Source organism: Polypterus senegalus, chromosome 9 (genome assembly GCF_016835505.1).
Source record: "Polypterus senegalus isolate Bchr_013 chromosome 9, ASM1683550v1, whole genome shotgun sequence".
Classification (NCBI taxonomy): Eukaryota; Metazoa; Chordata; class Cladistia; order Polypteriformes; family Polypteridae; genus Polypterus; species Polypterus senegalus.
Genome location: NC_053162.1, coordinates 98,679,149 through 98,705,306, shown reverse-complemented (window position 1 = coordinate 98,705,306; position 26,158 = coordinate 98,679,149). Strand labels below are relative to the sequence as shown.

The 26,158-nt window shown below is 36.9% G+C and overlaps 1 protein-coding gene across 1 annotated transcript in view; it reads right to left on the bottom strand.

Moving 5' to 3' along the window:
• Window positions 1-266: 266 nt before the first annotated feature.
• Window positions 267-26,158, bottom strand: part of trhr2 (thyrotropin releasing hormone receptor 2) — an 84,635-nt gene continuing 58,743 nt past the window's right edge. The window contains exon 4 of the mRNA XM_039762470.1: window positions 267-2,143. Within this exon, the coding sequence (XP_039618404.1) occupies window positions 1,721-2,143 (423 nt within the window). The 3' untranslated portion in view covers window positions 267-1,720. The remainder of the gene's footprint in view (window positions 2,144-26,158) is intronic.

Genomic DNA, 26,158 nt, shown 5'->3' with positions numbered 1-26,158 from the left:
ACTAGTCAGGGCACTTCCATTTGGGAGTTGAGCCTTTTATAAAATAGAATGTTATGCAGTGCAAAATGTAAAATTGCAGCATGAATTTCACTCAGTAGTTTCTGCTACAGCAGTATGAAGGTACATTACAATGAGTCATAGCATTGGTTATATGTCAGAAATTACAACAAATATATGCGTAAAAAGAAGCCATTATGAGGCAGTCAAGAAGTCAAAGTAAAAGATAGCCAGGAACAGAGGCAATAACGCAAAGCAGGAGCGGACATTGGAAAACAAGCTGATTGTCAAATCCAAACATGGTAACTGGGAAGTTTTCAAAAAAGGGAAGTTCAGTTTATTTGAAAAAAAAAAACACATGTTCACAAATACAGTAGAAATACCACCGCTCAGGAGAGACAACAAGTGAGCAAAAAGGTAATACTAGTAATCTCCTAAAGACCCACACTCCTCCCGCCTCCCTCCCATGTGATTGATGTTGCTAGGCAACTTAAAAAGTGTTGGAAACTTATTGGACTTTCATCTGATTCCTTTAGTTGCATTTTTGGGTGTTACATTTAATTGTTGGAATTTCTGTAAATATTGTTATTTTGTGACATTCCATCCTTTTTTGCGGGTTTAGTTTTGATCTGTGCCAGGTAATCCTATTATGGCACTGCAGTACATGATGGTGGCATATACAGGACTGCACCCAAACATTACGAACCAATATTCCTGTCATATGTGTTAAAGGTTAAAGAAAATAACTTTTCATGTAGAAGTTTGTTCTTAAATTCCTGATGCCTTTTTCTGGTTAGTGATTTAGTTTTTGTTACAATATTTACTGGAAAATTTGAAACATTAACTGAACCGATGAGGCATTTGTTTCTTTCAAAACAAATTGTTACTTAAACTAGATATTTGAACTAACACACTTCATAAATAAAAGAAGAGCACATTCGGGACCATATTATTCAGGAGCACATTATTCAACCTGCTCTTAACAAAGAATTATGAAAGTTAAAGTTGGAAGTGTTGGAACATGTATTACGCTAATTTGAAAGGTCTTCAACAACATTGAAATGTTTGACACATAAAACAAAAATGTAATTTATTATATTGTAAGACTATAAAATAGCATACCAAGAAATGTCTTAGAATATAGCAAACATTCTATAATGCTGACTGTAGATTCTTCTGAGCATCAATGTGAAAAAGTACCATCAATGAAATGAATGCTGTCTTCTAAGTTATACATTCTACCATCCATGTATTTTCTGTGCCTGCTTTATTTCCACCAGAAGCTAGCACTGATCTAGACATCAGTGGCAGTCAGGCAGGATCTTATCACGAGATGGGATGCCATTAAAGAAAAATCAATTGGTTTAAAAATGGCATATTCTTAACATCCCTTTCCTTCAATATGTGAAAATTAGCAGTTTTTGCTTAACAAGAATTTGTAATATCCAAATATAAAATGTTCTGGTGTCACTTTGTGTTTGGATGGCAACTATAATTCCAAAAAAATCTTGCTTATGTTTAAAGCAGCTTTACAAGTTACAGATTGTTCAAGAAGAAATAAATAAATATTTAATACCAAAAACAAAACCACATCTTCAGCCTTCTTAATCATTTTCAGATCTTTGAGAGCTATATTAACCTCTTACCATGCTTTTGAACCAATACTTCTTGCTTTTTGACCACAGTTTAAAAAGCTAGAATACATGTCTCTACGGTGGAAAGGTTAAACTACGCTAAAGTAAATCTCATCATCTTTTTTGACCACAGTTTGCATCTTTGGGAGATGTCCACCTTTTGTCTGTTGTCCCTGGGTCTGTCCTGCTTTTGTTCCATTTACCTCAGAGCTTGCTGTGACTCCATCACGAACCATGCTGCAATTCGTTGGAGCCAAATAAATGGTTCGCCTTTGACTTTCCTCCTCTTTACATTTGCAAAGTTTTTTAAAAGCAGATCTAAATTTCTGGGACATCAGGTTATATACAACAGGGTTGATGGCACTATTAGTGTATATACACAGTCGGCAAAACAATAGAAACCAGGCATTCAAGTAGGGCTTTTCAATGAATGAGTTTACTAGTACCAGCGTTCGATAGGGCATCCACAGTAAAGCAAAAAGGATCACCACCACTGCTAGCATTTTTGTAACCTAAGGGAGAGAAAGAAAAAAAAAACTGTGTGGTCAATTTGCAGAACGACTCTCTAGAAACATAAACAATTAAATTGGTTAACATCAGAACATTTCCAGTGTTTTCTTTTTCAATTTCCTTTGAACAACGTTGTTTATGTCTTGAATGCATGTTTATGATTTTAGTATATCGTGCAAAAACAACGCCTAAATAAATATATGGGAAGATTACAGTACTCAATTATTGCTGCACACAAACACATTTTCTAATAGACAAAGTGGTTGCAGATCTTTAGTGCACTTTTCAGGATATCTGTTCCCTTACCAGTCTTTTATGTGTGAATGCCCTCTCAGACTGGGACATTCCTGCATTGCCCTGGTATGTGTGAAGAATTGAATCTCAGTAAATTTCTGGGATGGTTAAACCAAGCATTTCACTAGTTGTAATTGCAGAAAGGGCTAGTAATAACTGATCGGCTTTGTGGTAAGGGTGGAAAAGGGAAGCACTTTTAAAAAAAGAACTGGGAATAGATTAGGCAAAATAAGATTTGGAAAAAGGTGGTTTATAGGTGAAATCAGAACAATGGACCCAAAATATGAGACTTTTAATGATGTAGAGAATAGACCTGAAAAATGAACTCAGTATAAAATAAGGAAGGCAAACAAAATTACTGTACATTCAAAAAAGCTAATCAACAACATATTCTGTTTTACCACCTGATTAATCAATATGTAGTACAGTATTTCATTAATGTGTTACCACAATGCAGTTTGCAAAACATCATAAAATGAATCAAAATTAAAATTGCCCAAATATAATAGAACACAGGAATGCTTCACCAATAAAAACAATACATATTTGTTCAGTTTTTAAAATCTGTTAAGAATATAAGGTAGTCTAAAATAACAGTTAAAAATCATTTGAGTGATGGATGAGTGACGGACTGCTTGCTGCCTGTGCTCATCAACACATCTGCAAAACAAAAGACGCTAATGGAGAGGTGCAAAGGAATTTAAGGTACCCCAGGATTACAACTTTTTTCATAGGCTTTTCGGATTCTAATGTTAATTACAGTATCTATGCCCACAGTCCAATGTAATTCTTTACCATCACCTTGCCAAGAACTTGTCTTAGTCTTTATTATAATGCTGAGTTACAGCCCAGATTTCAATTTCTCACACATTTCAGAAGAAACATAAGAAACTAACAAGAGTCTACCAAATGGTACCACATTTAATTTATTGAACATAGTTTGAATATTTATTTATTGAATACTTATTTTAAACCCTACTTATTTCAAGTCAGATAGGCAATTCTTAACCCAGCAGCATAACATGCAAAGCAAGAACTATTCTCGTGGATGGGACACAAGACTACTACAGTGCACACTCTTTCACATTGGGCCAGTTTTTAATTACTTTATGACCTAAGGTTTTGGGTATTGTGTAATTTTTTAAATAAAAATAAAAACTAGTATTTGGTTATGCTTTTTTCTCCAAAGGTCCATTTCATCTTTTTTTAAGATTATGGTTAAAGATCTGTTAAGCTTCCCTGGTCTGGTAAGGCATTAATAGGCACACAAATAATTGTTTCCTTCTGCTTACCATACAAGATAAGACAATTTCTCAGCAGTGTAAATATTTTCCATAACTGATAAGGAGTATAAATATATATATATCTTAATGACTGAAAGATGCATTTTTTGGTCACACTGCATTACAGATTGTTTCATAAATCAATAACACATTCACAGGTTCTTTATTATCATAACATAATAGTGCTAAGGTATATTTTCCATCTCTGTGATCAAATTTTTTTTTTGGTTGTAATACTTTTTTCTTTGGTGTTGTTATTACTTGTCCTAATAAAATATACACAAAATATCTTTTATTTTACAGTTTAAAACAATCTTGAATTATTTGATTTATTTTAACAGGTGTTTTTTTCCCACCACTTCCTTTTCAAGCATCACTTTTCCATATGTTTACAATCATCATAGTTTGTGATTGGAATATTGTGGATATTCCATATGACTAAAATTCTTAATGTTAGTTAAATATATTAGCTGTAGGGCTTTGTTTCAGCATTGACCTTGCTTTTGACTTTGACCTTTGTTCTTGTGTTGTCCTTAACACTATGCTTTGGTATTTGTTTGAGTTCTGGTTTCGGTCATGGCTTGTCTAGGACAAGGATCTCTCTTTTCTCTTTCAACTGATCATCTCCTGCTTGCAACAATTACTGGGCTCCACTATATTGCCAATAACAAGATGAGAGGGAAAAAATGGCTTGTCAGACAGCAAGTGCAGACCAGGATGAGTGGGAAGGACAGATGTTATGGCAAACATGTAAAAATAGATTGCATTGTATTTATGTAATATTCCAAGAGGCAAGGCAAAAAATGGGCAGTGGTCAAAACATAAGAAGACAGATATCAAAAGCACTAAACAAAGACAGTCTAAAAATAAGCAAAAGGTATAACACCAAAATATAAAAAGTCATTGAAAGCACTGATGTAGATAGAGGCTTTGACAAATCACAATGCTTGAGTAAAAACCTCTAGTTTATTTCCAGTACCCTCCTACCACAAGATTGAAGCATGATAAAAGTTGCATATTAAGAGACTCCAATAAACCATGCCAAACTCAAAAGGCATGCAAAAAGAGGTACCAAGGCTTTGTTAAAATGTCCTCTGGTAACAACTGTTCTTACTGTTACAACCAAAAGGCATATTGCCTACATGTAGAAAATTCATTATCTGCCTAAAAACAGACTAGCTCCTAAAGAGCAAATAATGAGCCAAATAATGTAAAAGACAAAACACAGCACAAAAACATGCAGCAATATAATCAATAATCCGTACATTACTGTGATTTATGCTTTAAATATTTTTGCAAGCATATATATTTGCTGTACATATAGATATAGCTTACATTTAAATACACATATATTTTTTTGCATTTACTACACTTTGTTATATTACACATAGGGTTTATTACCTGTTCTGTATATATTTTCTGTTGTTCTATTGTTTTTGTTAATTTTGAATTACTATTTTTGAGATGAGAGAAGGGGCTATTATGTTGTCACCACTGACTTTTATCTTTGGAGTCTGAGAGCAGGACCTTCAGTCGTCCATTGAAGTTCTTTTGAGTGTGTTTAAAGTGAGTATTACATTTTCTGTTTTTTGGGATTTTGCTTCTGTTTTTCTAGGATGCCAGTTTAAAGGTGGTGACACAGTATTTTGTATATCCAAGACTGTTGTCAAGAAGAATTTTGGTTTAGTGTCTGTTATTTTGTTAAAGGGTTTTTGTTTTATGCTAGGTTTTTTTAACTCTGGTTTCTGATTAACATTTTGGTTGCCTAGTTTGGTTAGGTTAGATCTCCCAGTACTATACACCTGATTGTTTCTTGGTTTATTTTTATAATTTATCCCCTGGTCTTTCCCACAAACTAAAATTCTGTAACATTCTTTTTGTTAGGTAGAACACAGGGGGAAACAGACAAAAAGATCAGAAGTGAAGGACAGGGAGAATGTGGCAGAATTACCAGTTATAGAGAGAAAGAGTGGGAAGAACAACATTTGAATAAGATAATTAAAGGGGCAAACTACAATGCCCTGCTGCTGCTATTTATTTTTCTGCATAGTTTAACATCTGAGTAATGTCTTTTTGGAAGTAATTGAGCCATCCAACCTTTATAAATCTTTTCTCTGGGCAAAGTCACTTGGGAATAGCTGAAGTGCCAAAAATCTGTCTGCCTTCATGTTATATCAGAGACTAGTGCTCTGACAATACAGATAACACTACAGTACGCTTCTTATCTCTATGGCTGCTTGGTAGTTAAATCAGCATTAATAGTGCTATTGTTTATTTTTGAGTTTCTTGTACTTCACCGTCTTTTTATGTGTGAGTGTGACTGTTGCACTTGGCGTTAGAGTTAGGGATCAAATAAACTCTTTTGCTGGGAACATTTGCCCACTTCAAAATACCACCTCCATGATTCTGGTATAACTATCAGTTTTTGATAGATGCATACTAACAAACAACAGTCATCAGTGTTTTCCTTTCCGCAATTTAAAGTATTACTGACTTTCCTAGCAAACAAAACTGGTTTGTCCACTGACACAAACTGCAACCTATGGCCCAATGCTAAGTACTCGTAAGGTATTCTAGGGTCTCTCATGTTGGGAAATTTCAGAGTAGAAGAGAAACCTCCCAGGATCAAGAACTCTGGCTCTAGAGTCAGTGCTGCTCATAGGGGTGTGTGAGCATACATCTAGCCAGTACTTTTGAACCTCCCACACAAGATCCAGTTTATTTCCCCAAAACAATTATCTTCCTCATCCCAAAAGACATTTTCCATTGCTTCCATTGCATAGCATCAGCACAGCAACTGACTCCTATCCCTTCTGTTGTGGGTGATGAATCCAAATGGTAAATCCAAACAACTTCAGGCTGTGCCTGTCTAGGCTACTTTGATTACCTGACCACTAGAAATGTGTACGGATTCCCAATGCCTAGAATTTATCTGCAGGACTGAATGTCAGCATCCTTGTTTTTAGGGGGAACTTCATCTATATTTATATAGAAGTATCATGTGAGACTTATTTTTGGATAACTTTTTGTTTCTTTGCCAATTTGCCTTTGGTAACTCTACCAGGAATACAAGATTCCTGGCAAGTTACTTCTAATGCTTTCTGAGGCACACCAATGTCACAGTTCCAGTAGCGATTGAAGTATTCATATTATTTATTCAGGTCAGTTATTCACATTTAAAATTTTAAATATTCAGTACTCATGTTTCAATCTATTAGAATAAAAAGATAATTAACCAGTCAAACTTCACAAGTGACAGGCCTTATCACATTCTTTACTTACCAGTCTGACGAATAAAACATGTTAAGCTAATTTAAAAAGAAAAGGATGACAAACATCCATCCATCCATCCATCGTCTAACCCGCTGAATCCGAATACAGGGTCACGGGTGTCTGCTGGAACCAATCCTGGGCAGGGTTCCAACCCACCACAGGACACACACAAACACACCCACACACTAGGGCCAATTTAGAATCGCCAATCCACCTAACCTGCATGTCTTTGGAGTGTGGGAGGAAACCGGAGCGCCTGGAGGAAACCCACGCAGACACGGGGAGGACATGCAAACTCCACGCAGGGAGGACCCAGGAAGCGAACCCGGGTCTTCTAACTGCGAGGCAGCAGCGCTACCACTGTGCCACCGTGCCGCCCGATGACAAACATATCATTTTAAAATAAATATTCCAAAATAATTCATTTTTAGCTACATTTAATTCTGGCAGCATTGGGTGCAAGGTGAATAACCAGGGTATCAGTTCAATGCAGAATATACTTAAGTACACATCTACCTCTACACTGACTAACATTGGGCCAGTTTAGAGCTTCCTGTAAACCTAACTTGCACTTTTTTGGAATATGGGAAGAAAACTGAACTAACAGTGACAATCTTCACAAAGGAAGTGTCCAGGCTGTGGTTAAAGCTAGGACTCTGGGGCTGTGAGTCAGTAGTGCTAAGACTAGGCCGCCATGCCACTTTTATGTTAAAACAGAGTAGAGTCTTGCTGAACTGCACCAGTTAGGCTAATTAATGATGATTTTTCCAATACTGGCTTAAGGCACACCAACACGGAGCGCCCCACTTTCAACCAGTTATCAAGAGTCTTATCTTACAGAGCTAATCTCTCTCTCTTTTTGGTTTATTATAATAATATATGGAATACACAGATCTTAATTTTAAAAAACACTTTTAACATTTTTATGGCATGCCATGAAAACTTGATTTAGTTAACCTAATCATTTTTCTTATTTCTCAGGATCCATGATATGCAGTAGTTCATCCATCAGTTTCAATTAGTTTCAGGGAGTTTGATAAATAAATGCAAAATAAGGACAGAGCTGGAAAATAGGTAGCAAATTATTAATTAATTTTGAGCAGATGTGTTTTGATGCCTGCCAAAGTACTTTTTACTAGTGCTGCTATGAAGATCAACATCTCCTACCAGCGTCAAAATTCCCAGCTGCCCACAGCATAAAGGGCATGCTCTTCATGATGCTGTCCATAGTCATATCCCATCTGTTATCTCTGGGAGCAAACCATATTGCTTGCTCAGTGAAGTTTTGGAGCGTGGCTGAAGGAGTTCTGACTTATTAACGAGATTATTTTTGAGGACAGAGAGAGGGTTGATCTGAAAATTCATTGCAGCTTTTTTCACTAGTAATAAAAATAAAGATAATCCATCACTTTATTCAAATAATACAGAACCAGGGACATATCAAATATTGGGGTACATTAACAAACAGCATTCAAAGTGTGAGGAATGCGGAAACATGACTAATTCACATAATGTGAAAGATGCTGAAATCATCTTTTTATATTTTACAGACATTATGTATTTCTGTAAACAAGCTTATTGAAGTGTTGTGTGGAGTTATATTTTCATCAGGCTTTGATTGGTCTCAGTATGTCAATTCACTAATCAGACAGTCCCTGCATTTTTCTGCATAAATGCTTAATCTGCATCATCCAATTATTGCTTGAGGTATCCTGTTTACATGTGATTCCTGGACAAGTATAGAAAATGGAAATTATTGTGTGGAGTTTTTTGTTGTTTTTTAATGAGGGATTGGGAATCGACTTTTTGTACAATCAAATCCTCAGACTACTGAGATATCTTTCAGTCTTATGATGTAACAAAATAAGACGTATAAAGCAGAGATGTTAAATTCAAAGGTAAGCATTAATGAGCAAAAAAATCTAGCTACTCAGAGCTAGGAACAATCTTATGATTTACTTTTTTGAACATGCTGAATCCATTTCTGCAGTTGTTTTTCAATGTTAGTTTGATTTTAATAGTCTTAGTATTTTTTATATATTCTATGTCATTTCTGTAACACTATTATTTTGATCACCGGAACCATAATTTTGTGTATTTTTCAATAGTTGTAGCTATATTGTTGGTGGTAAGGCTCAGCATATTTGGACCTGGCCAGTACTTGGATGGGAGACCAAATAAGAAAAACTTGAGTTGCTGCTGGAAGAGGCGTTGGTGAATCCAGCAGGGTGGGCTTAACCTGTGGTTTGTGTGTGGATCCCCAAGCTCTAGTGCAGTGACAGGGACACTGTGTTGTAAAAATGGTGCCATCCTTTAGCCTCTGTGGTCATAAAAGATCCCTGGGCATCTTTCAAAAAAAGTAGGATGTACCCCAATGTCCTAGCTAAATTACCCACTGTGACTTTGTTCACTCTGGCCCACTAGCATTCCTCTGTCTCTAATCAGTTAAAATCTCTCTCATCCCTTCACCATTTAATATCCAATGCGTGGTGAGCATACTGGCATAAAAATGGCTGCAATTGCAATATCCAGAAGACGAATGCTACACTTTGGTGGTGGTTGAATTGGCTCCCCTACTGTCTATGTTAAAGTGTATTGAGTAGGTTAGAAAAGTGCTACATAAATGTAAGTAACTATGTATATATCTAATAAACAAAACACTTTTCCAGGTATCCAACTTTCTGAATATTGTATCACATATTTCACAATTAGCAAGTATACCAATCCATTTATATAGTTAGGAATTTTTGTTTCTTTGTAAGCCATGTTTTTTTGTTGCCCTCTTGGGTATTAGTTATTCAGTTTGATTGTTTTTCCTAGTTTATAATCCCTGTTCATTTTTTGTTACACCTTTTATTAGACTCATTTTCTGGTCAGATCTTTTTCTTGCTTTTACCTCTTGACTATCTTGACTCTGAACTCTGTGCTTCCCACCTGTGGTCTGATCCTAGTAGCTTATATGCCGTACATCTGCTACACTGGTTACTACTGTTGTTTTTATAATTAGTTGTTCTTATTATTTATTACATTATATTAATTTACCATTTATGTATTATGTATTTTTTTATGTGTTTTTATATATATTACATCGTGGTCCTGGGGAATATAATTTCATGTCACTGTATGCTGCAATATGGTGTGTGAATTGTATGGAAATAATTTCATTTGACTTGAGCTATTTTTTTTTAGACTAGCTAATTTTAACCTTGCAGAACAGACCCAAGTTCAAAAGTTCAGAAGTATAATCAATCATGACAAAACAAAAGCTTCTACCAGCTATATGTAACAGATTTTCCTTATTTACGTTGGAGGTTTATATAGTATAAAGGTAGCAGTGTTTATATGTAAATAAAGTATACAGTAATAGTTAATTTATGGCAGAGAGGTTATAAATCCAGTTACTTTCTGTTACTTGAGCAAATAAGTATATTCTAACTTTGATAACCTTCCACAACATATACTGCATATTATTGTAACATTATATAATATTATGCTGCTGCATATACTGTATATTACCATTACATGGTATGATGTTATATAATATTATTAAATTACACTAGAACCTCATCTTGGGTGAGGGATAAATGGGTGCTGTAATAGCAAAATGTTCTTAGACAGCCCATACACTGACCTTAGTGTACAGAAACTTTAGTTTTGCCTGTATTCATTAATTTATGTGGTAAACACATCAAAAAATACAAAGGAACATTGATGGCATTAAATACAATATACCCATATAGAGCAAAGTTATTTTGCTGATGAGTCAGGCCCTGTGCACAAGACTACAGCAGAGACAGACATCACACCTTGTATAAGCAAGGCTTGAAGTGGCTATACATAAGTTTTGGTATCCTACACATAACACTGATGTATTATCTTAAAACTGTGGAGCACAGGGCATTAGCTGAGAATGTTGTGGCACATTTTCATTACATTTAAGAAAGATGGGGGTCTCCTTGGAGTTTTAAGCACAGTGAGTGAAAAGCAGAGGTAATGGTGGTAGTTCAGATACACTGCCGGCTAGTACCTAAGAGTGTTAAAATTTGATAACTTCCAGTACTCCATATTTGTGAGCATCAGCCCACTGCGTATAAGTCCAGTAGAGCGTGTATTACAACAGAAAACTTTTCCACAAAAATTAGTCTAAGCCCAGTGTCCCGAGAGGGCTTCTGTGGGACTGTGCCAACCTAGTAGAGCCTCTGCCTTTGATCAACCTCTAGTTATCCAGGAGCTACATCATTGTATTTTAGTGAAATTTGCAAAAGGAACACCACTAGCTACTTACACAACTTTTGAGAGGGGGAGAGGGAGAGGGAGAGAAGTAGACAGTTGTGGCCTGGGCCAGCCCATGCAAGCTTCTCAAGGACATCTGAGGGCAGGAAAGCTTGTAAGGGGTAGGGATGCCTGACTAAGAAAAAAAAAATTGAGGCAAGGGAGAGATGGCAAGAAGGCCCAAGACCTCCTGTTCAGCAAGTGGCTGCATGTACCCACCAGCAGCAGTAGGTCTAGTCAAATTATTTCTACTCTATTACTCTAGTATCTATCTATCTATCTATCTATCTATCTATCTATCTATCTATCTATCTATCTACTCTGTTAATGGGTATGTAGTCCATAAGGGGTGGGGGGTTTGGGGCTTACTGGGGAATAACCTCTTGACATAAGAGGACTGCACTGTCTCTCTGGAGGAATAGGCAGCTGAGACTCCCATTAAGGTTAGCTGAAGGTTCTGGGGTGGACCAGGGACATCAGGTGTCATGATTTAGGGTATTAACTACATATTTTTCACCATTATGCCGGTTGCTGGTCACATCACACTTGGGTCTGTTGATGGTGGTACTCTACTCTCAGTGTTCAAGTTTCTAGATATTTTGATCAATCTTTGTTGAACATTTAGCTATTCAGAAATAATTTGGGGGGTCAGAACATTCTGTGTGTTTCTTAGTTTTGATTTTTTGTTTGTTTATTAGCCTTTACAGTTTTGAATTAATGGATCCCCTGACTTTTGAAATTGGCTTGTTTCAGAAAATTATACTCCCTTTCCCTTGCTGTCTGTCTGTTTTATGGTGCTATAACACCAGAGTTGTATTTTGGTATCCAAACAACAAAAGTGGAGCCACCTCTGACCCCAGACGTGATTCCAATGGCTTAATCAGAAATGACTCCAAGAGGAGGTTTAAAGCCATCTCACAACTGTCGGGTTCTACAGCCAGATGAGTATGCAAAGTTATCCCATGGCTGCCAGGTTCTACAGCCAGCTGTACATGCTTAATACCCTTTCCCCTACATTTTAATTAGCAATCTTACATTGTGGTAGGGAACCAAGATGTCTGTTGTGCAAGGGCATCACACAAGGAACTTTTTTTTCTTCTATCTTATACTGCTAATAATCCTCAATATGTCTGCAATCCAAGGATCTTTTTCACTGACAGCTATATGTGACAGATGTAATTAAGCCTATTCAAAACAGTGAATTAATTTAAAAAAAAAACCAGAACAAACAGTATTGTTGCTCTGAGAAGATAATAACAGTTCTTTATGGTTTTTGAATGTTTTTTTTATATTTAATTGAAATGGTATTTTTACCACCTAGAAATGCAGCTCAGAAGACTGAACAACAACGCTGCTGATGATTACAATATTTGCAGAGCTTAAAATATGGGATAGTTGGGGAAGGTAGTTTTTAAAATGACAAAACAAAGAATATTTATAGTTCAGTATAACCGCTGAAAGAAAATGTTTATGGCATGAAGAGTAATTGTAGGAAATAGTACATTATTAGTCCAGCCACCCATTCATGAATTGATCACTCCAGTATTAGGGACACAGTGTGCCACATATCAGTCTCAATGGCACATGTTTAAGATATGGAAAGAAAATACTTTTAAATTTATTGTAACAAATACAATATAGTAAATTGGAAAGTATGTGTTGCCAGTACCTCCATCCATCCATCCATTATCCAACCTGCTATATCCTAACTACAGGGTCACGGGGGTCTGCTGGAGCCAATCATTGTATTTTAGTGAAATTTGCAAAAGGAACACCACTAGCTACTTATACAACTTTTGAGAGGGGGAGAGGGAGAGGGAGAGAAGCTTTTACCACTGTGCCACATTGCCTGTCCTGCAGATTAACTCTGATTCCCTTAAAATGCCTCTTGTTAAAATTAGATGGGAGTGAGAAACCTCTTAGCAACTGTTAACATAATGAGTCAGTCTTTCAAGATTTAAATCAAATTTGATTCCAAAATGTTATTTTTGATGTTTTTCAGAATGTTCTTTAGATTTTCTAAATTCAGATGTACTCTGTAGGTAGTGACAGTGAGTTAAAGCTCAATTTCTTGGTGTTCTGCTGGTATCGATAATGCATATTATGTATAACTTCTTTAGATGCCAAATACAATTAAGACAAGATAGCAGGAGGTAATGCTAAGTCAATATTTCATAAACTTTGGAGTTACTCTTATTTTGTTGGTATTATAGAAGTGAAATGTTTCATACTGTAGTTCAAAGACAGTTGAGAAATTAAGCTTCCATTAGGAAAGCTCAAGATTAATCGAAATTATTGTTAAAAATTGACATATTTCTTGAATAGGCCTACTAAATGAACGATGACAGAGCATACACATGCACGATTTCTGTGTTTGTGTGATACAGGTACTTACCCATTACAGCTACAACTAAACTTAGCTGGTTAGTATCATGGTGTTTAAGTGTTAATGTTAGGGTTAATGTTTATATGGTTATACACCCAAGTTATGTCTTGCCCTCTCATATTCCCTTTTGTTTCCTGGACACACTTTTCCACTGCAGTATTTTTGACAGCCAGAAACTATCCACGTGGCATTAGGCATAAAGCACGGAACACCTTAAACGGGACACCTGCCCAGTGCAAGACACTCGCACACACATAGTTGTAGAGTCAACAGTTAACCTACTGTAACTCACATGCTTTTCACATGTAAGAAAGGCTTCTGAAGCAGCACAAAGCAAACCTGTTAAATGCATCCATGGATTAGAGGAAGCTGTAGGTCCTATTTGATAGACATGAGGAACTGAGCATCTTTAGTCTTACATAGAGAAAGCTATGTGGAAATCTAATTTAGGACCTTGAAATTCTCAAAGGTATCACTTAAATTGGCTGAGCAGAATTCTGTTAGTTTAACAGTGAATTGTGTATTTAATTAAGAAGAAGGGCATTCAAGACAGAAGCCATCAAGCTCTTCTTCACACAGAGTGTCACAGAATCAGGAAAAATTACATAACAGTATAATTGAAGGAGAGACCTTGAAAGCTTTGTAGACTGTTTAGATGGATTACTGGGTAAGCTCTGCTGTAAGCTACCTGCAAAAACAGGATCCAGCAGAGACTGTAGTAACAAAAATGCCCAGGTGGCAGGCACACTTGTAGCGCTGTTATTGCCAGTGTCAACTGGCTACAGTTAATAGGTGTTATTATGCCCCAGTATTGTGTGTGAAGCCCTCGAGCAAGTGACTCATGTGGCACCAACTACTCCCTGGACACTGATAGGTTATGGGAAGAATCCCTATGGTCCTCATTGCTGTTAGGTGACAGCAGGGATGCTTTCTATGCAATGTAAGTCTCCACAGTATTGGCTAGATGGCCAGAAAAGCAAGGACACTTGGGGCTGCTAGAACGTGTCCTATCAAGAAAGCCCCAGAAGTTCCCTGGCTCTTTACTAACTCTATCAGTGATAACTGAACTTCCCATGGAAGCAGCCATAGGCAGAGACTTAAAGCTGCCTCCTGATGATGCACCAGTTGAACTTAGACTGGGGAAAACAATGGAGAAAAATTCAGCTGGCAGGAGGAAGACTCCAAATAAGGATGTAACATGGAAAAAGTAGACAATAGGAGACATGAATGGTTCAATCTTATTTTTTCTTTATCTTTGTTTTCAAAGCCGTGTATTATCCTGTATAATTACTTTTTTGTTACAATAAACTCATTCTTTCCTTCAGATTTTAGGTCTCCTGGGCGTTCTTTGTGTTCAGAGTCTGTAACAGATAGCCATGCTAACCAGACAGACAGACAACCTCTCATTTGTCAAATTTCGTGTGTTCTTATGTAACATGTTTTGAAATCAATAAATAACACAGCTTTAAGTAAGTTGTACAAATACAGTTAACATCCATCCATCTTGCTAACCTACTTATTCAGGACAGGGTTGTGGGGAAGGTACAGGCCATCCCAGCAATCAATATTTGCAAGCAGAAACAACGCCTGGACAGGTGGCCATCAATTTTACCAACACCATTCCACCTAAATGCATACCTTTAGACTGTGAGAGAAAACTGGAGCATCTGAAGGAAACCCATTCAACATGAGGAGGACATGCAAACTTCATGCAGGGGGCACCCAAATGCAAACCCCAATGTCCTTAATGCGAGGTAGCAGCACTGCCACTGCATCACCATGTCAATCAACAGTTATCATTCCCTTTAACATTTAAAATTTTGGAACAGATCTACAAATTGTAGGCAACAACATACTACTCTTTCTGTATTTACATATGATATAGACATAAACTATATAGTACACCACAAAATACTCTCTCATACAAAAGATATGCGGTGATAATTGATAAGTACTTAAGTACAGTGTCAAATAAAAGATTTCAATTGAGAAGGTACTTAACATTCAGATAAGCTATATGCGGTTTCCAGAATGAATACTTAAGTGTCATATAAGCTGGAGGCAGCTACTGTATATTGGATCTTCTATTTTGTATTGGAGCTTTTTATTTTATACATCGACTAGCTGTCCCCCACAGCTCCGCCCACGTAGTAATGAAACAGGACATACTTTAAAAATCAATAAAAAACTTTTAAAATTGTAATTTGTATTGGGAAGAATTTATATTTATAGCTTTTGTATCCGAGGGCCTCTTGGTATACAATATTTTTGGTTTTGCTTTCAGGGTTAAGGACATATAGTTTCTTGGGGAACTAACCCAGGAGAAAGCGACGTAAAACTGACCATGTGAGAAGCATGGTGAGCCACGATCAAACTACCTTGTTAATTGACATTGCGAAGCAAAGTTTCACCAGAAACTGTAATCTCTTGAATTAAGAGGGCATATGCATCGCGATTAGAGGAATGCGAGGGATTAAAACCCTCTTGCCAATGCCACATCACACCAACTTGAACAGAGGCTGGCACGTGAGTGAGGATGGTCCCCGTCTGCTTCCCCCTATCCTTGGCCCACAGCCTGTCTCTCGGATTTGTGTGAATAAATCGCTGCCACAAGCGAACTATGATACTTAGCGCAATGAGAGTAATCGCAAAATCAACCAGAATGTTCAAGCTAATTATCAAAAAAAAAAAATGATTTAAATCTGTTTACTTCTCTCATGAAAAGTGGACAGACATACATACAGACAGGCAGACATTGGATTTTATATATATGTAAATGTTATGTAAGTTTGTATTAACTGATGTTTTATTACTTATTAATTGTTATTATAGCTTAATGTAACTTGTTTTTCTTGTATTATAACTATTTTATGACATCTTTTAAAGCGCTTTAAGCTGCATTCTGTGTATGAAAATGTGCTATAGAAATAAATGCTGTTGTTGTTGTTGAATGTGCTGGTAAGAGGAGAATTCAACCTCGACACCAACAATTTCTGTTTCAGATTGTTCATGAAATCCATTATACGGCTTGCAATTGGACAACTCCTTCTGAATTTCCTCTGTTTTTACTCTTTTATAACACTTAATTGTTATTGATCCCAAAACAAATTTAGTATAATACAAAAGACAACCTGAGTAAACACAATACACGTTTTTAAATAATCGATTTATTGTAAGAAAAAAGTTCACCAACACGTATTATTACCCAGGTGGCAAAGTAATTGCCACCCTAAAAATAATACTTGTTTATCCCTACTTTAGCAGCAACAACTGCAATTAAATGCTTCCAGTAACAAGAGATCAGTTTTTGCCACTGTGAAGAAATTTTGGCCCTCTTGTCACTACAGAATTGTTTTGATTGTTTTTGATTTGGTCCTGCCATAACATCTCAATGGGGTCCAAGTAAGGATTTTAACTAGGTCACTGCAAAAACCACAGGGTTTCTTCAGTCTTTCAGAAGTGGACTTACTATTGCGGTTGTCCTGCTGCAATAAACAAGTTAGACTTGAACTTCAGATCACATTAATGCCCAGACATTGTTTTTCAGCATGTTTACCTTTTAAAGACCAACCACACCATCTCAATGAGATTCAGGACTTTGTGTTTGAGCTTTAGATCAAGTTTTGACTGATGTCCGGACATTCTCCTTCAGTACTTTCTGATAGAGAGCTGAATTAATGCTTCCCTCAATGATGTCAAGTTACCCAGGCCCTGAAACAGCAAAGCATTCCCACACCATCACTTTAACATGGCCATGTTTGACTGTGGACATGATTTGGAAAGTCGTGTTATCTTTGCACCAGATGTTATGGGACCCATGACTTTCAAAATGTTCCACTTTTGTCTAATCAGTCCTGAGAACATTATACCAAACATTTAGAGGGTAATTGTGGTGTTTTTCTGGTAAATGTTAGACGTGTCTTTATGTTCGCTTTGCTTAACAATGGTATTTGCCTTACAACTCTCCCAAGGAAGCCATTTTTCCCCAGTTTCATTCAGTGTCTGGTGGAATCATTAACAGTGATATTAACTGAGCTTGGAGAGGTCTTCAGTTCCTTAATTATCTGGGTTCTTCTGTGACTTCCCAGGTAAGTTTTCTGCACACTTAAGGAGTACTTTTGCTGGTCCATACTCTCAAGGGCAGATTTACCACTATTCCAAGTTTTCTCCATTTGGAGATGATGGCTTTCACAGTGGTTTTCTGGAGTCCCAGTGTTTTAGAGAAATTTCCTCGTTACCATTTCTTGACAGATACAGTATATTTCTCTAACTTTCTTTCTCATGTCTTTTGGAATTTCTTTTGATCAAGACATGATGTGCTGCTTGTTGAGAACTTTTAGCCAACTTCACATTGCTTGAAAGGTTCTATTTAAGTGAAGTTTAAATTCAATAAGGCTGGCAGCAGTCAAGCTTGGATATGTCTATTCTAATTTAACCTGATATCCTTTAAATTTGGTTCATTGGTTGTTTGAGTTACTAAGGGGGCAATTACTTTTTCACATGGTTGATAATAGGTGATCAATAAATCAAATGTTCCTTTAAAAATGGTGTATTATGTTCCTACAGATTAACCTGGAGATCACAAACAATTAAGCATTATGAATAAACACAAATAGAGGAAATCAAGAAAGGGGAAAATACATTTTCATGGCACTGTGTGGCCTCCCTTAGGGATCCTCTGCTGGTATCTAGAGCTAGAGTATAGTTTAGAATCGTAAAAGAAACTTTAACTTTTGTCAGTCAATAGCCAATTGCCAGTAACCCTAGATTGCAGTGTATTATTCAGTCTTTCAGGGAAGTCCAAAATCTTCAGTTTTTTTTTCTTTATAACCATTTCATCACTCTATACTATTGATCAAATGGTTTTAATATTTTTAACAAGAAAATGAAAGTTAAGGGGTGACACAGTGGCACAGCAGTAGCACTGCTGCCTCCCAGTAGTGAGACCTGGGTTTGTATCCTTGGTCCTTCCTATGTGGAGTTTGCATGTTCTCCCTTTGTGTGTGTGTGGGTTTCCTCCAGGTTCTTCAGTTTCCTCCTATTGTCCAATGACATGGATGTTAAGATGATCTGGTGATGCTAAGTTGGTCCTAGTGTGTGTCTGATGTGTGTGTTTGCTCTGCAATGGGCTGGTGCCCTGTCCAGGGTTAGTTTCTGCCTTGCATCCTATTCTAGCAGGGACAGGTTCAAGCACCCTCACGACCGTGGTTGGGAGTAATTGAGTTAGAAAATTACATGACTAAGATCAGTTCACAAGTTTAGTAAAACTCAACAACTTTATTTCCAAAAGAGAATGCATATAGATACTGCATATGAATTCATTGGCTACATTATAGTAAAGTAAAACACATATCGCCTAAAAAGATATTTTATTGCTGAGATAGAATAAGAATCAGGATCTAAACAACCATGTATTGAAAAAAAACTAGCTGAGAAAAAAGGATGGAAGGACAAACAGACAAATATCTAGGAGCGATGTTATGGAAAGCCTCCCCTATTTTAAAGTAATGTACTCCAGACAAACCTAAAATAAATAATGGTACACAAGCAAACAACAAAAGGAATATCATCCACTTTGCTTGAGTATTGGCTAGCAGCCATATGCCATTTAATTCAACTCTCCTAGCGACACAAGGTCAAAATAATGTCTCTGTGAAGCAATGAATGAAACAAAGAATGTAATACGAGTGTTCTTATCAAGGTAGGAACTTTTCCTAGTAAAATACTGTTCTTAGTCTAGCTCTGTGTTTTGGGAACATGGCTTAACTCATCTTGCAGTGTATCCTGTCAATTCTGTCTAAATTATATATTAATCCCAGTATGTTCCGGTTGGGCGGCACGGTGGCGCAGTGGTAGTGCTGCTGCCTCACAGTTAGGAGACCCGCGTTCACTTCCCGGGTCCTCCCTGTGTGGAGTTTGCATGTTCTCCCCATGTCTGCGTGGGTTTCCTCCGGGTGCTCCGGTTTCCTCCCACAGTCCAAAGACATGCCGGTTAGGTGGATTGGTGATTCTATATTGGCCATAGTGTGTGCTTGTTGTTTGTGTGTGTCCTGCAGTGGGTTGGCACCCTGCCCAGGATTGGTTCCTGTGTTGGCTGGGATTGGCTCCAGCAGACCCCTTGTGACCCTGTGTTTGGATTCAGCGGGTTGGAAAATGGATGGATGGATGTTCCGGTTGAGTACATATTCCACCCTGTATTCATTAAAGATTTTTTATTAGAATTTACCAATGGGCACAATGATAAGGACATACAAGGTTCTTCACGTACAGTATATTAGGAAAAGTAGAATGTTCAGGGAGAGCAAAATTTTTTGCAGGCTTTTAGGGAAACTAGTGTTAAAGCATGAAAAAGACAGACAGGAAATAAACACCTTCCTTCTTGTGTCAATGGAATGATTTTCACTGCAAGATAAATTCCATTTGTTTCACTTTTTTTTGTAAGGTGAAACACTGAGTTTTGTTCTAAATTCAGTTTTGCCTGAATCATTTTCCTTATCACTACTGAAAACACTGAAGTTGTCTTAGTAGAGAAGTACTGCTGGTGTTGGAACACGTTATAAAAACCATTATGATAGAAACATTTTGAAAGTGTATAACTGTTTAAGTAATGAGTATTTAACAATAGGAAATTCTGAGTATAGCAAGAGAAAGTTGGGCCTACAGATACAACTGGAAAACTTATAATAAACAGAGCTTCAGAAATTGGGCAATGATTTTTTATTTGTTTATAAAGTGTTATTACTTTTAAACAAGTTATTGAAAAAAATCTTTTCTCGATTGATAGCTCATTAATAATCCTGTTAGCCACAGTAACTGTCACAGATGAATAATAGATTATTTAAAAAAATCTTTGCTGCCTCTTGCCCTGTGTGTACCTTCAGCACCTTTCCTCCGTATTCGTGTGTGTGTGAACACCTCTTTACTGCCATTCTGTCTTTTGAGCATGTTCCTGTACTGGTACAGGTACTGGTAAAAAATGACAGTCTGAAATAAACATGTCCTTAGGCTGGCTGTTAGTCTAGCTCTGTGTTTTGGGAACATGGCTTAACTCATCTTGCAGTGTATCCTGTCAATTCTGTCTAAATTGTATATTAATCCCAGTATGTTTAGGTTGAGTACATATTCCACCCTGTATTCAGTAAAGATTTTTTATTAGAATTTACCAAGTATATTTACCAGTGTGAAATTTCATTTTAATTAAAATTCACAGCTCATATTTCAATTATTAACTAGTAATTTAAAAGTCAAGAATATTTTGCCTTCATTAATATTACATTTAACCTTTTTGAATGCCTCACACAGGAGATACTTTTCTAGGTTAGTCCAAATAGAGCCTTGTAGTGTATATTTGTGATTCCCTGAGGTAAACAATGTCCGACTACTGGGCCAACACAGGAGTGTGGGGACATCTCACAAACAACAAATCTTTCATCCTGTTTATCTCTTGCATATCCATCACTCCTTTTGCTTATTATGCTCTGCTGTTGTTTTTTATTTTGTTCTTTTTAGTACCAATGTGCCAAGAACTATGATTCCCCTTGTCCTTCATCTTTTTAGGGTGGTGCACGAATGAAGTGCTTTGACCCCTGCCCACCTCTAAGTTGTCACAGCTCTACCATGCAGCTACAGAAGACTTTTTAATGTATTGTCATATTATTGATTCAGAGAAAACACTCTCTTTCTTTAAAAGGAAAAATGTCACTAGAATGATATAAACCTTTGGCCTGCTGTTTACCCTGCATGTTGCCACTCAGTATAATGAGACTTTGTACAATTGCAGTGTACAATTTCTCAAGATTTGAGGGGATTATTTGAAATGCACACACAGTTTAGTACATCATCATCCCCCTCATATATAGTGTGGGTTTTTTCTACAGTTTCATTTCATGATATATATTCGATTCTGAAATGAATTACAAACCCAAAAGGTAAGCAGCACAAATTCTGCAAAAAAGTTAGCTGAAAAAAATATATATTATTTTTTATTATTATTAAAAAATATTAAGGTATATACAGATGTGTTTGTTTCAAAAGCCTTTCTACAAGGTAAACACAAATGTGAATCTTGCTGGTATAATTCTCCTCTCTGGATTGTTTCACTAATTGCTCCTGCTAGATATAATGGGGCATTTTAGACAGCTCTTGTACATACAGAAAGGTTTCTGCCATTTTACAAATCATTCACAATTTACACTGTTACTCTTAAATAAGAAATGTCGTTCCACATTAAAGGAGCTCCATTTAAAAGCAAGTAGATTGTGACCCACAGTAATTAGTAAAATTATTGCATTATCAAATATCTAATTCATGAAACACAACTTGCACATATTCTAATTAATAAGAGACGGGTAGTGAGATGAAGGTCTCGCTGACATTTGAAACATAAAAGTTTGGTGCTCATTTTAATTCATGTTTTACTCTCCTAGTCATACCCTGTTATTAAACAAGTAATCATGTTTTCAATAGAAGGTCAAGCTATTAATGACATGTCAGGATTTTATCAAATGAATGAGTCAGCTTTTTCATTGGTACGAAATTTTTGTATGAATGAAAACTGTGATTTAATATTATCAACACCAGAGGGATATTGAATATAAGTCATTGTATCCCTTTCACAATATGTGCATTGAAAAGTCTTTCTTGGCTATACCTGTTTGAACAATATGTTGTAAATTTGTTCCACAACAAATGAGATGAACAAATGTGAAAACTTCTGTAGGACTTAACATGAACAAAAAATTCTGAAAGATTCTGCAACGCGTAGGCAGCAAATAAAGTAATTTTATTTTAGAGGGGAGAAAAAGGAATAAGACTCCTAAAGCCTTATTTCACACTTCCATGTTTACTGGCATTTTTTCCACATCTGTATGAAGCAAGTGATTTGCAGCATGCCATTAAAATAAATTCAATTTAAGCCTGTTATTCGGTGATGTGCATTTTTTAAATACGAAAATGCTACATATTTTCCACAGGAAATAACCCCAAAACACTATTGTCAATGTTACTATGTTTTGTCCACAGGAAAACTCATTACATGGAAAGCTGCTCTTCCCTGCCACTCCCCATTACCTACACTTACCTATTTTGCGATTTCTGGAGATGAAAGTTCTTACGTGCCATGTGTTGTGGAGCTTTAAGTTTCTTTTCTGTCTCTGATTTATCTTTAGGATTGCAATTGCCAAGACAGTCTTCATTGTAAAGTTTTTTTCACTAGAGATGTTCATTTAATTCCTGAATGACAAGTAAACAAATGCAGAATTAACACTAGTTTCCCTGCCAAAATTTTGCTCTCCCTGAACACCCTACCATTCCTTATATATGCGAGGAACCGCCAATGTTCTTATCAGCATAGCAATTTCCCACTGATAACCGCCTTTATTTTGGCAAATGTATCGATTAGCAACCACTCAACCTGCTCCCCCATTGAGCCAATCAAAGCCATTGCCCAGCCGTATTTTTCACTTTTATTAGATTATTAGATTTTATCTAGCACTGCGTTGTAAGGAATTATATAGGTAATGATATGTTGTGATTTGAAATACTGTATATACATTTCATGTGTGTTCCTTGTCTACAAGTAGATGTGTGTAAATGTACGATGAAGTAAGAAATGTTAGGTCTTGTAGACACAAATCAAATGTATGTGTTTATTATATCAAATATAACCCCTCAAATGTAAGTTTTTACTCACATTTTTTACTTGTGCCATCAAGGTTATTACAGCACACAGCCATAACTTTTACAACTAACAAATGTAAACAGACTGCTACTCAAATGAAATATATTTATTGTATCAGATACTAGCAAAATACCCACGCTTCGCAGCGGTGAAGTACTGCCTTAAAATTTTTATTAAGAAGAAAAGTAAACCTTTTTAAACAAAATTTCTAAATTGGTAAAATATACCAATAATTATTTGTTAAGGATCTCTTTGTATACTACATTGTGAGTTCGGCCCTCTGGTTGTAATATGACCAAGCTGTGTGCTGAGCTTACTCTTGAGCATGCAACGTACAGTTGGCCATGTGAAAAGCAATCTTGCCTCAAATCTCACAGCTTGGATTGCTGCTGTCATAATCGGCTTGAGTTTCATGGTTTGTTTCAATTACGACAGTATTTGCAGGACTTGTTGTGTTGAAGTGACATTCGGCATCTGTCAAGCGTTTAAGTATACAACCGGTTTCATCGATAACTTCACATCCAGCTTTTAAGAGTTTAAACTTTCATAAACATTAAAGTGTCCACTACTCAAATTGCCACCTGTGACTCTAAGATGTTTAAGAGGCATTGGTGGTTGTCCAAAGGTGTAAAATATTTGGCCATTTCGGTACACTTGAAAGCGACAACCGAACAATTCAGTGGCAGCCATCAACTCACATGCAGAACCATAGGTGAAGGGCTTAAGCATTTCACTCTTATAGTGCTCCTGTGTACGTAGTATAATTATCTCCTGTACCGTCATCAGTCCACACCTTAAACCTGTCCCAGTCATTCAATGCACAAGACACAATGTTTCTCCGGATATCAAGAGTGAGCCTGATATGGCCGTGCAATATGTAACACAGAGAATGGAAAAGGCAGGTGCCATCTCCGGGCATGGAAACCACTCGGTAAGTGACAGTTCTTTGATCAATAGTGATCACCTCGATAGACATGTTAATGGGGGTACGGTTGGAATGATAAAGGAAATGGGTACCTGAAAAATGTAAAGTAAGTCTAAAATACCTACACAATAACTATAATCATAATAAATGAACAATAAAACAGCGGAGAAACCGTGGATTAAATAAAAAGGCTGTAGTTATCAGCAGGGAGACGTGAATCCCGTGGCAAAGCAAGGAAGGGAATGAAGAGACCGGAGAGATGGACGACCTTATATAGGCAGACAGCCAACAACGTGGGAGGCATTGGGATGGGGGATCCAACACAGCCTCACACGGTGACCGAGCTGAAGGCTATGGACATATATATGTACGTAAGTAGGATTCAGTTAGCGTTGGGAACCTGCGTACCAAATTTCTTGAAGATGGGCCCATAAGTAGCAAAGACTGTTGGAAAGTTCAATATGTTGGCCGACAGTGGCATCATACCACCGAAATAAGTACGTACATCGGTTTTGGTTAGAGCAGGGAAGGAGCCTACCAAATTTCGTGAAGTGACGTTGTTGACCGTTATGACCGTTACGCGTAGAATTTCGAAATGAAACCTGCTTAACTTTTGTAAATAAGCTGTAAGGAATGAGCCTGCTAAATTTCAGCCTTCTACCTACATGGGAAATTGGAGAATTAGTGACGTTGGAAAGTTCAATATGGCGGCCAACAGTGGCGTCTTACCACCGAAATAAGTACGTACATCAGTTTCAGTTAGCGCAGGTAAGCCACCTACCGAATTTCATGAAGATGTGGCCATAAATAAGAAAGTTTAACATGGCGGACATTGTTGACCGTTATGTCCGTTACGCATACAATTTCGAAATGAAACCTGCTTAACTCTTGTAAGTAAGCTGTAAGGAATGAGCCTGCCAAATTTCAGCCTTCTACCTACACGGGAAGATGGAGAATTAGTGATGAGTGAGTCAGTGAGTCTGACATTGGAAAGTGCAATATGGCAGCCAACAGTGGCGTCATAACACTGAAATAAGTATATACATCGGTTTTGGTTAGTGCAGGGATGCCGCCTACCAAATTTTGTGAAGATGGGGCCATAAATAAGAAAGTTCAACATGGCGGATGTTGTCGACCGTTATGACCATTATGTGTAGAATTTCAAAATGAAACCTGCTTAACTTTTGTAAGTAAGCTGTAAGGAATGAGCCTTCCAAATTTCAGCCTTCTACCTACACGGGAAGCTGGAGAATTAGTGATGAGTCAGTCAGTCAGTCAGTCAGTCAGAGAGGGCTTTGCCTTTTATTAGTATACTGTAGATAACTGCTTGAATGTGAAAAACTTCTTTATTTGAAAATTATGTTCTTTTGTGTAACTAGACATTACTTGTGGGAGGGCTTCTGCTCTTTTTCTCTGATGTAATACCCTCATCTTCATCTGAGTGCACCTCTGTGTCTATCTTGTCTTATTCTTTGATAACAAACATAGCCTCTTTGCCACCGTCTGAGTCACAATCATTCATTTCTTACAGCAGAGCCAAAGCCTTTGTAGGGGAGTACCTTCTCTTAAGTGATAGTGTAGTAGACATTGCAGTGTCTAGTTTGCTCAACAAGATAACAAGAAGAAATGATTCACCCACGTTTGTGTGTCTGCTGATATCCCCTCACATCAAATAATTCCCTGTAATTCCCAGTTTCAGTGTCTCAAAAGACCATTCACACCTGCACTCACAGTTATTCTCTGTCTTTTAGAATAGAATGGAATAAAATAGCTGTTATACTCACACATTCCGGAGGATTATTTTCTGTTGTGCCCCGCATGTTTTGTTTTTTTTTTTTGGTTAAAATTAATGTCATATTAGTATAAAACCAGAAGCAAAACTGCACTTCAAATACATTCATACTG